Raw genomic sequence first — 11,775 nt, forward strand, 5'->3', positions numbered from 1 at the left:
CGTTTCGCCGTTCTCCGCTCCGGTGGGTTTCGGGGCTCCCGGGGCAAAAGGCTGGGGAGGTGCCCCCCCCAGCACCGCAGACTTAAGTCCCACTGCGCACCGTTTCCTGTCACGAACCCGGCCCCGCTGTGCCTGTGCTTGCGGTAGCTTACAGTCATTTGTGGAGTTGCATCGCCTTTAGTGCCTTCCCCAGTGCTGCTCCCCTGGAGAACGGCATCAAATCGTAGAATCATGACGGCTGAGAAAGATCAGCTCCAACCATCAACCCAACAACACCCTGCTCCTAAACCATCTGAAGTCCCACGTCTACAGGATTTTTGAACATCTCCAGGGATGGTGACTCCACCACCTTCCCCAGGCAGCCTGTTCCAGTGTTTGAGAGCATTTTTCCTAATATCCAGCCTAAACTGCCCCTGGTGCAGCTTCAGGACATTTCCTCTCATCCCATTACTTGTTACTAGAAAGAAGAGATCAGCCCACACCTGGCTCCAACATCTTCTCAGGGAGTTACAGAGAGCAAGAAGGTCTCCACTCAGTCTCCTTTTCTCCAGACTAAATGACCCCATTTCCCTTAGCCACTCCTCACCAGCCCTGTTCTCCAGACCATTCAAGCTTCATTGCCCTTCTCTGGACCTGCTCCAGCATCTCACTGTCTTGTTTGTAGTGAGGGCCTCTAAACTGAACCCAGTCCTCGAGGTGTGGCCTCACCAGAGCTGAGTACAGGGGGGACGATAAGTGCCGTGGTTCTGCTGGTCACACTCTTGCTGATCCAGGCCAGGATTCTGGTAGCCTTCTTGGCCACCTGAGCACGCTGCCAGCTCATCTTCAGTCAGCTGTTGACAAACACCCCCAGGTATTGGGGCCCCTGAAGGGCCAGGTGGGAAGGTGATCTGATGCTGTCTGAAGGCAGTAGGGAGCACAGGTGAGAGCAATGCCACAAAACAGGGAGCAAGCACTTTGCTAAGCTTTGCTGGGCAGCTTTCCAGCCACTCTTCCCCAAGCCTGGAGTGTTCATGGGGTTGTTGTGACCCAAGTGCAGGATCTGGCACTTAGCCTTGTTAAACCTCACACAGCTGACTTTGACCCCACTGTGGCATCACTCTCTTTGTACTCCCAAAGCCTCCCTTGTTGTCCTCACTCCAAAGGGAACCCTGCCCCTGCTCCATCAGCAGCCTGCCTACAGGGAGCTGCCACCGGACAATGTCGAGCCAGAGGGCAGAGGAGGTTGTGTGGGGGCAGCCAGCCTCTCAAATAACATGCTTGGCTTGCAGCTGCATTTCTCCTTCAGCATTCACAAAGCAGCCTTGGGTCTGGGTTCCTTGTCTTTTGTTTTAGTCTTCTTTAGGTATTTTCCTACAGTATTTCCCTTCCAGTCTGACCTCACAGAATGGAGGGGCTGGGAAGTGAACTTTGAAGGTCACCTAGTCCAACCATCAGCCCCAGGTCACGGTGCAGAAAGGGTGGCTGTGATCTCCCACCCCATTCCTTAACTGGTGGAGCCTGTGCACAATTTGTTGCTACATAAAGAGGTGTGGAAGTGGGCACCTGTGTTACTTGCCTGGCTGTGTGCCCATGGCCCCTTCCCCTGGGATTTCCACTGCAGAGCTGAGCATGGTCTATGAGGCCTGAGCTGTCAGTTAAAGGAGATGCCCAGCCCTGAGCTACATGGAACTCTGTCAGGAGGGCAGGCTCCAGTGGGATCATGTCTGGGGTAGGGCTCAGTCTACACTTCCAGAAAGTTCACAGACCCTCTGAGCTTTGCTAGCCTTGGCCAGGAGTCTGCCTACTGCATTTTCCCTGCTGCTTCTCCTCCAGGCCTGCAGGGCTCCTCCATCCCTCCAGTACCCTTCTAGTTCCACTGCCTGAGAGCAGATCAGCAAGCAGATTATATCAGATTTGTTCCTCTCTCCTACCCTGCTGTGTCCAGCACCAGCTCCGCCCTGTAACTGGCCTGTCTCCCCTGGCTTGCCCACGACACCTCCTCTGCCACCAGTGACCTGGCTGCATCCTCCCTGGCACACAAGTGGCCACTGGAAATTGTAGCTGGATTTCATAGAATTATTCTGATTAGAGAGGGCTTTGGAGGTCATTGAGTCCAACCATTCCCTAACTCCAGCAAGGCTGGTGCGAAACCATGTCCCTCAGCGCCACAGCTCTGCCTCTTTGAAACACCTCCAGGCATGGGGATTCAACCACCTCCCTGGGCAGCCTGTGCCAGGCTTTGAGAAGCCTTTCAGTCAAGGAATTTCTTCTAATATCCAACCTAAACCTCCCCTGATGCAACTTGATGCCTATCACTTGTTACTAGGGAGAAGAGACCAACACCCACATGGCTCCAACCTCCTTTCAGAGTTGTAGAGACAGAAAGTCTCCCTTCAGCCTCCTTGACTTCAGACTAAATGACTCCAGTTCCCTCAATCACTCCTCACCAGTCCTATTCTCCAGACCCTTCACCAGCTTCATTGCCCTTCTCTGGGCCTGCTCTAGCCCCTCCTTGTAGTCCTCCTTGTAGTGAGGGGCCCAAAACTGAACCCAATCCTCAAGGTGTGGCCTCATCAGTGCTGAGTACAGGAGCACAATCCCCGCCCTGCTCCTGCTGGCCACACCATTGCTGATCCAGGCCAAGATGCTGGTGGCCTTCTTGGCCACCTGGGCACACTCTGGCTCATCTTCAGCCAGCTGTTGACCAGCACCCCCAGGTCTTTCTCTGCTGGGCAGTTTGCAGCCACTCTGCCCCAAGCCTGGAGTGCTCATGAGGTGGTTGTGACCCAGCTCTCGACCTTGCTGAATCTCATACAATTGGCCACAGCCCACCAATACAGCCTGGCCAAGTCTCAGTCCCAGAAGGGCTTAGGCAAGTTTTTCCTTTCTCCTTCTGTCACCTCCTTTTTAACATTTTCCATCTTCCTTAGCAGCTGTGCTCTGCTCTGCCACTGACCAGAGAAGTTGAGCCATGGCAGCAATGCTTTTGAGAGGCAAGCAGGGCCAGGCTTGAAGGTGATCTGCTGCTGTCTGAAGGCAGAGGGAGCACAGGTGAGAGCAATGCCACAAACCATGGAGCAAGCACTTTGCTAAGCTTTGCTGGGCCAGCTGCTGGTCTGCTGGGGAATCCTGGCAAGAGGAGCTGATTAATGGAATGCCAGTGGAAGAAGACAGTGCTATCCATCAGGAAAAGCTTTTGTTCTGGGAGGTCAGCACAGCACTGGGGCAGGTGATGGCATCTCCATTCTTGGTGGTTCTCAGGGCTCTGTCTATGCAAACAATGTGACCTAGTGCTAGGACAGGCCTGCTTAAAGCAGAGGACCCAGCACCTCTCCCCACTAACACTGCTGCTGTCTCCTGGAGAGAAGAGGACACTGTGAAGCCTCCTTCTTTTTGGCTTGGGATACCTGCTGTGTTGAAGAATTCCTCCTATGAGGACATACTGGGACAGCTGGGGCTGCTCAGCCTGGAGAAGGCACATGGAAGACCTTAGAGCAGCCTTCCAGTACCTGAAGGGAGCCTACAAGCAAGCTGAGAAGGGACTTTTGCAAGGGCTTGTAGTGACAGGATGAGAGGGAATGGATTGAAGCTTGAGGAGGGCAGAGTGAGACTGGAGATGAGGAAGAAATTCTTTGCAGTGAGGGTGGTGAGACACTGGAACAGGTTGCCCAGGAAGGTTGTGGATGCCCCTCACTGGAGGTGCGCAAGGCCAGGCTGGATGAGGCCTTGAGCAGCCTGGGTTAGTGCAAGGTGTCCCTGCCCATAGCAGGGGGGTTGGAACTGGATGATGCTTAGGTTCCCTTCCAACCCAAACCATTCTATGACTGTGAATTCTGTATCCTGTGTGGGCTGGGAACGTGAGGCTGTGGGCAGAGTACAAAACTTTTAATGGGTCAGAGCATCAGTCCTTGATGCAGAGCAGACATGGCTACAGCTGTCCCAAGCATTCAGTGCTGCAGAAGTTACCTGCACAGAGCAGGAAGGATGAGGTGGTCCATGCACAGCTGCAGCAGCTTCTGGCCTTTGCTCTCCCAGGAGGGGAGCAGCACCTGCAAAAGCAGTTCCCCTCACTGTCCGCCTGGTTTCACTCTCTGCTTCTTCCTAGCAGGGACTTGAGAGTGCATCTTTTTGGGCGCAGGCCGGCCAGCCTTCACAGGTCTCCTCTGTGCCTGTGCTGAATGTCTCTTCTTCAAAGCAGGCTGTGGCAGCTTCTGCTCTTTCTCAACTTTTGATCCCTCAAGTTTCTTCTTCTTTGCCTGAGGCTCTGTGATGGCATCAGGGACAGCAGATGGAGTTGCTGCTTCCACAGCGGGTTCTTCACCTGAAAAAAGGAGAGGAAGGTGCTGTCAGACCCCACATGGCTTCCAGAGGGGAAGCAACCTGTGAGAGCAGCTGAGCTGAGCTCCAGCACTAAGTTACCTTTTGGTGCCTGGGGGATGGCATTAGAAAACTTCTTGAGCTTGGCGATGAAGAAGCCGTCCATGTTGTGTGTGTGGGGGTAGAAACGCCGTGTCAGCTTGAGGGAGGGGTGGAAGTGACGGCCCTTGAACCTGAGGAGGAGATGGGGTGAGAAGTGGTAGAGTGCCTCAGCTCACACCTGGCCACCAAGGGAGAATCCCCTGTGCACACACCTGGTGAAGCCTTCCTTGCCAAAGTCCAGGCCCGTGGCCACCAAGCGAACGTTGCGTTTCTTCAGGGCATAGTCCACAACCCACTCATTCTCCTCAACCTGCCAGACACTAACATTAGGATCCAAACCTCACCAGCACCCTGAGTAGGAGATGACCACAGAAGATCATGGAAGGGACTTACTGTGATGGAGCAAGTGCAGTAGACAATGTAGCCTCCTGTCTCTGAGGCAGCATTGACTGAATCTATAGCACTAAGAATCAGCTCCTTCTGCAGGTGAGCGCAGTGCAGGATGTCCTTCTCATCCTGAAAGGAAAAGGATGTGATGCCAGAGGCACAGGGAAGCATCCCAGACCTCTGCTGTTAGTGGAGGGGTGGCAGGAGAGTAAAGCATGTGTGACATTGCAGGTTCTGGAGTCTTCTGCACAACTAACCCCAGAGAACCCATCTCTGGTACAACACGCAGAGCAGGAAAGAAGAAAAACATCAGCGTGCCTCTTGCAGGCATCTCTAAAGAACAAAGCTGCCCTCAAGTCCTTCCTCTCAGGATTCACACTTGAGTCGCCACTGGTCACTCACCTTGTTGGTTTTGACAGCAGGATCCTTGGAAATGACACCAGTCCCGCTGCAAGGAGCATCAAGCAAGACACGGTCGAACCCTCCAAGCACCTGCAGGCAGAGGTACAGCTGGGATTACGCTCACAGGTGGAGACTAGGAGCAAGACCAAGACCAGGGGGGAAACCAAAAGACTGGGAAGGCAGGAGAGATCCCTCACTCCTCCCTGCCCACCTTCCTGCCTCCATATCAGATAACAAACACACGCCACAGCAGCTCTGCTCATCTTGTGACAAGCAGCTACTGAGAAGGAAAGCCTTCCTGAAAGGCCAGCAGCTGGAGGCAAGCAGGGTGCAGACAGCCCACGGCAGGTGTAGGGAGTTTCAGACTATGCCTTTACAACTTTTCACAGATCTTGCACAGAAAGGGGCAAAATGTAAATGAATCACTACTGGGTGTAAAAAGGAAAATAAGGATAGTTCTATACAATCCCTTTGGAGAGACAAGGGACTCAAACTAGTTGTACAGAATCTATTTCTCTCTTCTCACTTCCTCAGGCTGGGAGATACTAACTGGCTTCTGCCTGGCTGCACTGCTTTTGTGGTGACTGGTATTCACTTCTCTGCTTCTGTCTCTTGTCCCTTTTGTGTACAGGGGAGTAAGGAGGAGGCAGGGAGGGAGAAGCTATTAGCTTCCCCTGATCTCTGACCGGGGGGTTCTAGTGCTGTTCATTACTTGTAAATACCTGTAAATCCTGTAGGTTTGGTACTTACTCATTGCATTTCATCACAGATTGTAGTTTTGCTTGTAAATACAGATTTCATTTGCTTCCAACTGAGCTGGTCTGGCAAATTTGATGTTGGAGGGGGGTGGAACTCCCAACCCACCAGAGCAGGGCAGGAGCGTACCTTGGGGAAGTGGCGTCCATCGCAGTTGCTCACTACGGTGTTGGTGACCCCCAGCCGGTGCAGGTTCCCCACCACGCTGCGCAGCCGCTCGGCGTTGCTGTCGTTGGCCAAAATCAGCCCTGTGTTCTTCATCAGCTGAGCTGCCAGAGAGCAACACACATCATCAAGGGGCTGAACCCTCCTCCCATGCTTTTGCCTGCAAGGACAGCCACCCCCACCCAGCCTTTCCCGCAGTCCAGTCCTCCTCTGTTGCCCCTTTCCGTAGAGACCAGTGGAACCCCACCACAGAGCATCCCCCCCAGGCTGCATCTGGTACCTATGTAACTGGTCTTGCCCCCTGGGGCACAGCACATGTCTAGGACGCGTTCGTTCTCCTGTGGAGCCAAAGCCATGACAGGCAGGAGGCTGGAGGCTCCTTGCAGCATGTAGTGCCCAGCCAGATACTCGGGGGTGGCACCTGGGCAGGGAAAGCAGAACAGAAGTGTTTACTGTGCTCCTGTGAGACCCCACCTCGAATACAGCATCACAGTTCTGGCATCCCCATCTTGAGAAGGACACAGAGCTGTTGGAGCAAGTCCAGAGGAGGGCCACAAAGAGGACTGAAGTGTTGGAGCACCCTGGCTTTGAGGACAGGCTGAGGGAGCTGGGGTGGTTCTGCCTGAAGAAGAAAAGACTCCAGGCGGACCTTATAGATACTTTATTGGTACCTATAGTACCTGAAGGGATCCTACAGGAAGGCTGGAGAGGGACTTTTAATAAGGGTGTCTAGAGGGGGAATAGTTTTAAGGTGAAGGAGAATAGATTTAGATTGGATCTTAGAAAGAATTTCTCCAGTATGAGGGTGATGAGACCCTGCAAATAGGCTGCCCAGGGAGGTTGTGGATGCCTCCTCCCTATGGGTGTTCAAGGCCAGGCTGGATCAGGCCTTGAGCAGCTGAGTCTAGTTAAGAGGCATCCCTGCCCATAGTGGGGAGGTTGCAGTAGATGATCTCTAAGGTCCCTTCCAACCTAAAGCATTCTATGATTGTATGAAAAGAAGGTGGCACACGAAGGAAAGGGAGCCAGGAGCTGAGCCCTCTGACAGCAGTGGGGATCTCACCGATGGGCACGGAGGAGTCATAAATAACAAGCCCTGTTTTCGACCACTTCCCCAGGGGATCGAGGTTCACACCACGGTTGATCAGAGCCTGCAAGAGGAGGAGACAGGACTAAGACACTGCCCCCTGTGACAGGCAAGCACAGGGGACAACCACGGGCCGGCTCCTGCTCACCTGCGCCAGGTCCCGGCGCCGGGTCTTGAGCGTGTTGGTGCGAATGGTCACAGGGCGAGGGACTTCGTTGGCTTCCAGGAAGTTTACCAGCTGCATGAAAGGAGGCACAGAGAACAGGGAGGAAAATGAAGACCTGGGTAGGCAGCCAAGCACTCATCAGCCAGCAGAGCGGTGGGCAGCATGGTAGCCTACCTCTGGGAGTGGGAAGATATCCATGAGCTTCGTCAACAGGAAGTCGCTGTAGGAGTAGTAGGCAGCCATGTCCCGGCGCAGCACGGAGAGGTACTCCTGCCGCGAGCGGCCCTCCTCCCGCTTCGCCGGGAAGTCCTGCAGCACCTCCAGGTTGCCCTTGATGCGCTGGTGAACAGTGTGCAGGTCAGGTGGCTCAGCAGGTAGAAAGACCATTAAGGAATCCTAACCAGCCAAGAAACTGCCTGTGGTAGCTTTAGGCTGCGCCTGGAACATTTTCCACCCATCTTGGAACAGAAAAGTAGTAGAGTGTCAATAAATTACCACTGGATGGACAAGGGAAAATAATGGTAAGGTTTAAACCATCCCAGCGGCCTGAAATCCAACATCAAGTCAGTTGTGTACAGGAACTCGCCTTTTTTTTTGCCTCCTTGCCCTAGCTGGCTTCTCCTAGCCTTCTGCAGGCTTGCTGACCTTGGCTGGGTTTCTTTGCTGTGGCTAAGTACTACCAAGCTACTCTCTGCTCTTCTCTCTTCTACCATGTACAAGTCGGGGGAAGGGAGCAGGGAGGGGGAAGCTGTTGGTTCTTGTGTTGTTTATAAATTGCAAACACCTGTAAATATTGCAGATTTTGCACATATTCACCACCCTTCACATTTTAAAGTGTAATTTTGCTTGTAAATGGAGCTTTGTTTGCTTTCAGCTGAGCTGGTCTAGCAGTTTCATGTTGGGGGGAATTTCAACCCACCACACTGGCACGTAGGCTCTCTATAAGCCTGACCAGGCATGCAGGACTTCCTGCATCACAGCAGCCAAAAGGCCTCAGAGCTACAAGGTATTAAAAAATTCTTTTAGATAAAGAGAATAAAAATAGGAAAAAGACAAGAAGAAGTCTTTTTATACTAGAAACACTCCCCATGGCAAAAAGGAGATGACAAGTCCTCTAAGAGTAACTAAGGAGTACTGAGTAGAATCATTAAGGTTGTGAAAAACCCTCCAAGTCCAACTATCAAATGAAAATGGGAAGAGGCAAGATTAAATGGTACTGGGGGGAAAGCAGGAAATTCAAATCCCCAAACCCCAAGAGCAAGAGCTTTGGATGCTGGAACTGCTATCGTCAGACACACCATCAGGAAAATCAGGTAAGAAGAACAAACTACATGCTGCATCAAGACAAGCATAGCTGGCAGGTCGAGGGAGCTGATTCTCCCCCTCTGCTCTGCTGAGACCCTACCTGGAGCAGTTAGTCCAGTTCTGGAGCCCCTAGTACCTGTACAGAAAGGATCTGGAGGTGCTGGAACATGTCCAGAGAAGGGCCTCGAGGATGATTAAAGGGCTGGAGCACCTCTGCTTTGAGGACTGAGGGAGTTTGGGCTATTCAGTCTGGAGAAGAGAAGGCTCTGAGGAGACTTTATTGTGGCCTTCCAGTATCTGAAGGGGGCCTACAAGAATGCTAGGGAGGGACTTTTTAGGGTGTCAGGTAGGACTAGGAGGAATGAGAAAAAAATAGAAACAGATAGATTCAGATTGGATATTAGGAAGAAGTTCTTCCCCATGAGGGTGGTGAGACACTGGCACAGGTTGCCCAAGGAGGTGGTGGAATCCTCATCCCTGGAGGTTCTTAAGATCAGGCTGGATGTGGCTCTGAGCAACCTGATGTAGTATGAGGGGTCCCTGCCCATGGCAGGGCGGTTGGAACTAGATGATCCTTGAGGTCCCTTCAAACCCTGACAATTCTATGATTCTATGAAAATAGAACTAGCAAGGAAACTGGGGCAAACTCCAAGCTCCATACAGGGTACAATATCTTTCCTGTGCTGTATGCTGTCTATTAGGGCAGCTCACCTAAAAATACCTTGTGCACAAAACACTTGCTAAGTCATGCTTGTGGGAAGGTCCAGATGAAGCTCTTTGGTTGTACCCAGGCCCCACGCTCCTGCACACACAAGCTCACAAATGTCACAGACAAAAAGGATATCCTCCTTCTCCATCTGTTCATCACTTGGTAGCTTAAATTGTTCATCCTCATCCAGGTTGAGCTGCAGATCCAGGTTCTCTTCCTCCTTCTGTGCTGTTTTCTGCTTTCTCTCCTCCTCTGCCGTCTCCTTTTCCTCTTCCTCCTCCTCCTCCTCTTCACTGTCTTCCTCACTGAGGCCTCCCCTAAGGACAAACACCAGGACAGATGTTTTAGACAAGAACAGGCACCTCACAACTACCATTTCTTAGGCAGCAGAGAGCACACAAGAACAAACACAGCCTCCTCCTCAAACGAGGAAGGACTCTGTGGACTGGTGACGTTCTCAGATCCTCACCTGTCAGACTTCTGCTTCAGGGCAGCTTTTTCAATAGGCAGCAACTAAACAGAGACAAAAGGTTAATGAAACAGCTCAGTACCACTTACTCCCTGCATTCTATGAAATTTACCTGCTCTGATTAAAAAGGACTACAGACAGAAGCACCTAATGTCATGCTGGGATGATTTGTTTGACTTCCTGTGAAGGGAGAAGCCCTATGCCACTCCCATCCAACCCCCTCTAAAGTCATCCTTTTCCCTCAGATCTGATAGGTCCCTTCAGCCAGCAAAATCAAGCAAAGAGCTCTTACCTCTTCCTCCTCTGATGACGAAGCACCATAATCATCCACCATCTCCTCACTGCTCCCATTTTCATCCTCCTCCATCTCCCAGCTGCAATCTTCCACCTCCCCATCACTGGATAACTCCACGTTGTTTCCTTTAGACGGGCTTTTCTTGGCTTTGGCTGGGGCCAACCATTTTGAGTTGCCATCAGTAAAGCCAGACTGGCCACGAGGGGTTTGTCCTGCTGCCTTTATGGCACCTTTCTCCTTCCGAGAAGATACCTGTTTCTCAACTACAAGCAGAAGAAACAGTCCAAAGTTAGGCTTTGTTCTCAAAAGCAGCTGCCTTGGGTTTTAAGTTGTCCTACAGAAGAACTGAGCTACTGGTCCTGAGCTACCTGTCCAAGAAAAGTGACTGCTTGTTCTCCATATCAATTTAAAGCACCACAAACAGAGCTGTTCTCACCTCTCCCATGATGAAACTTGAAAGAGATTTAACTACAACTGATAAAGAAAACAATAAAGCTACAAAATCCTTATGGCATTTATTCCCAGGCATTACAATGCCCTCTTTTCCCACATCTTTATCTGATGTTCCTTCTTCCTACACCTTCCCAGGCTGCACAGCTCATAACACAGTGAGCTTTAAATCTGCCTGCTAGGAACGGAAGGGGGTTTAATGTATAGCAAAAAGATCTTTTGCTGGTTTGTTCTTCAGGGAGCACTGCCACCTGGTACAGCAGAGGCCAGAAGTCGAGAAGAATTCACGTAAAATAATGAAATTTTACCTGTCAGCTATTGTCCATTACCCAGCCCACTCCGCCCCGACCCCCCCCCCCCCCAAGAAAAAAATAAACCCCCCCCAAAAAAAGCGGAGGCGGACGGAATCCCCGGGAGACAGCAGGACAAGGGAGACCACACTAGCCCCAGCACTCACCCGCTGGCTCCCGGTTTCCTCCAAGCGGCCTCCTTCCCGCCGAGGTACTGCGCGCTCCCAGTCGCCTCTTCGCAGCCCTGGATGGATGGGGAAGCGGCGGTCAGCCCCTGCGCGGCCACTCTGGCACCCCCTCCTTCCCCACCGCCGGCTCGCCACCCTTACCTTTTCCGCCCGTGACTGGAGAGCTTCTTCTTGCCGGTCTCTGGCTCTAAGGAAAGACAAGCGGTGGTCAGGCAGCCTGCACCAGTACCACCGGGCGCGGCGAGGCGGCACCGAGCCGGACCAGGCCGGACTTACCTGGTGGCAGGAAACGGGCCAGTTCCACCTCGGCCCCCCGCTGCTTTCGGGCCTTGCGCCCAGGGCCGCGCTTCTCCTTGGTGGGGTCCAGCTTCCGCCCCATGGTTCCGCGGTACTCTCTGGCCGCAAGAGGCTCACGACCACACGTGGAGACCTCAGCACCGCGCCGCGCCGGCCCCAGATCCCGACTCCGCCCCCTCGCCCCGACTCCACCCTCCGCGCGCGACCACTGGCTAGCGCCGACGCTGCTGCCGCCTGAGTGGCCGCGCCGGCTACGTCAGACGCCCGGCGTGCTGCGTCATGGCGCCGCGTCAGCAGGCGGCGCAGGACCGAGCCAGCCACGGGGAGCAGCTGAGAGCAGCTTGCCGGGGGCCAAACAGGGGGTCCCGCCCGAAAGGACGTCCGAGCTCCTGCCTTGGCCGGAGGGGA

The 11,775-nt window shown here is 53.1% G+C and overlaps 1 protein-coding gene across 1 annotated transcript; it reads right to left on the reverse strand.

Moving 5' to 3' along the window:
* Positions 1-3,852: 3,852 nt before the first annotated feature.
* On the reverse strand, positions 3,853-11,536 carry NOP2 (NOP2 nucleolar protein). The gene is made up of 16 exons (XM_068141999.1): positions 11,347-11,536; positions 11,212-11,257; positions 11,050-11,126; positions 10,140-10,405; positions 9,848-9,891; positions 9,514-9,695; positions 7,539-7,738; positions 7,347-7,436; positions 7,175-7,262; positions 6,392-6,532; positions 6,076-6,215; positions 5,191-5,280; positions 4,795-4,917; positions 4,614-4,711; positions 4,402-4,532; positions 3,853-4,303 (listed from the first exon to the last, which is right to left on the reverse strand). The coding sequence occupies exons 1-16, from the start codon at positions 11,447-11,449 to the stop codon at positions 4,050-4,052; spliced, it is 2,073 nt and encodes a 690-aa protein (XP_067998100.1). The 5' UTR covers positions 11,450-11,536; the 3' UTR covers positions 3,853-4,049.
* Positions 11,537-11,775: the final 239 nt, after the last annotated feature.

The sequence above is a fragment of the Melanerpes formicivorus genome, unplaced genomic scaffold (genome assembly GCF_026170545.1).
Source record: "Melanerpes formicivorus ecotype bairdi unplaced genomic scaffold, bMelFor1.0.p_v2 SCAF_8, whole genome shotgun sequence".
NCBI classification, from domain to species: domain Eukaryota; kingdom Metazoa; phylum Chordata; class Aves; order Piciformes; family Picidae; genus Melanerpes; species Melanerpes formicivorus.

What these genes read in the sequence shown, in the direction of transcription:
- NOP2 (XM_068141999.1), bottom strand. Translation starts at nt 11,449, where the DNA reads ATGGGGCGGAAGCTGGACCCCACCAAGGAGAAGCGCGGCCCTGGGCGC. An exon ending in TCCAGTCACGGGCGGAAAAG is followed by an intron (nt 11,127 to 11,211) that starts GTAAGGGTGGCG and finishes CCATCCATCCAG; the next exon opens with GGCTGCGAAGAGGCGACTGG. An exon ending in ATGGACGCCACTTCCCCAAG is followed by an intron (nt 5,281 to 6,075) that starts GTACGCTCCTGC and finishes CTCTGCCTGCAG; the next exon opens with GTGCTTGGAGGGTTCGACCG.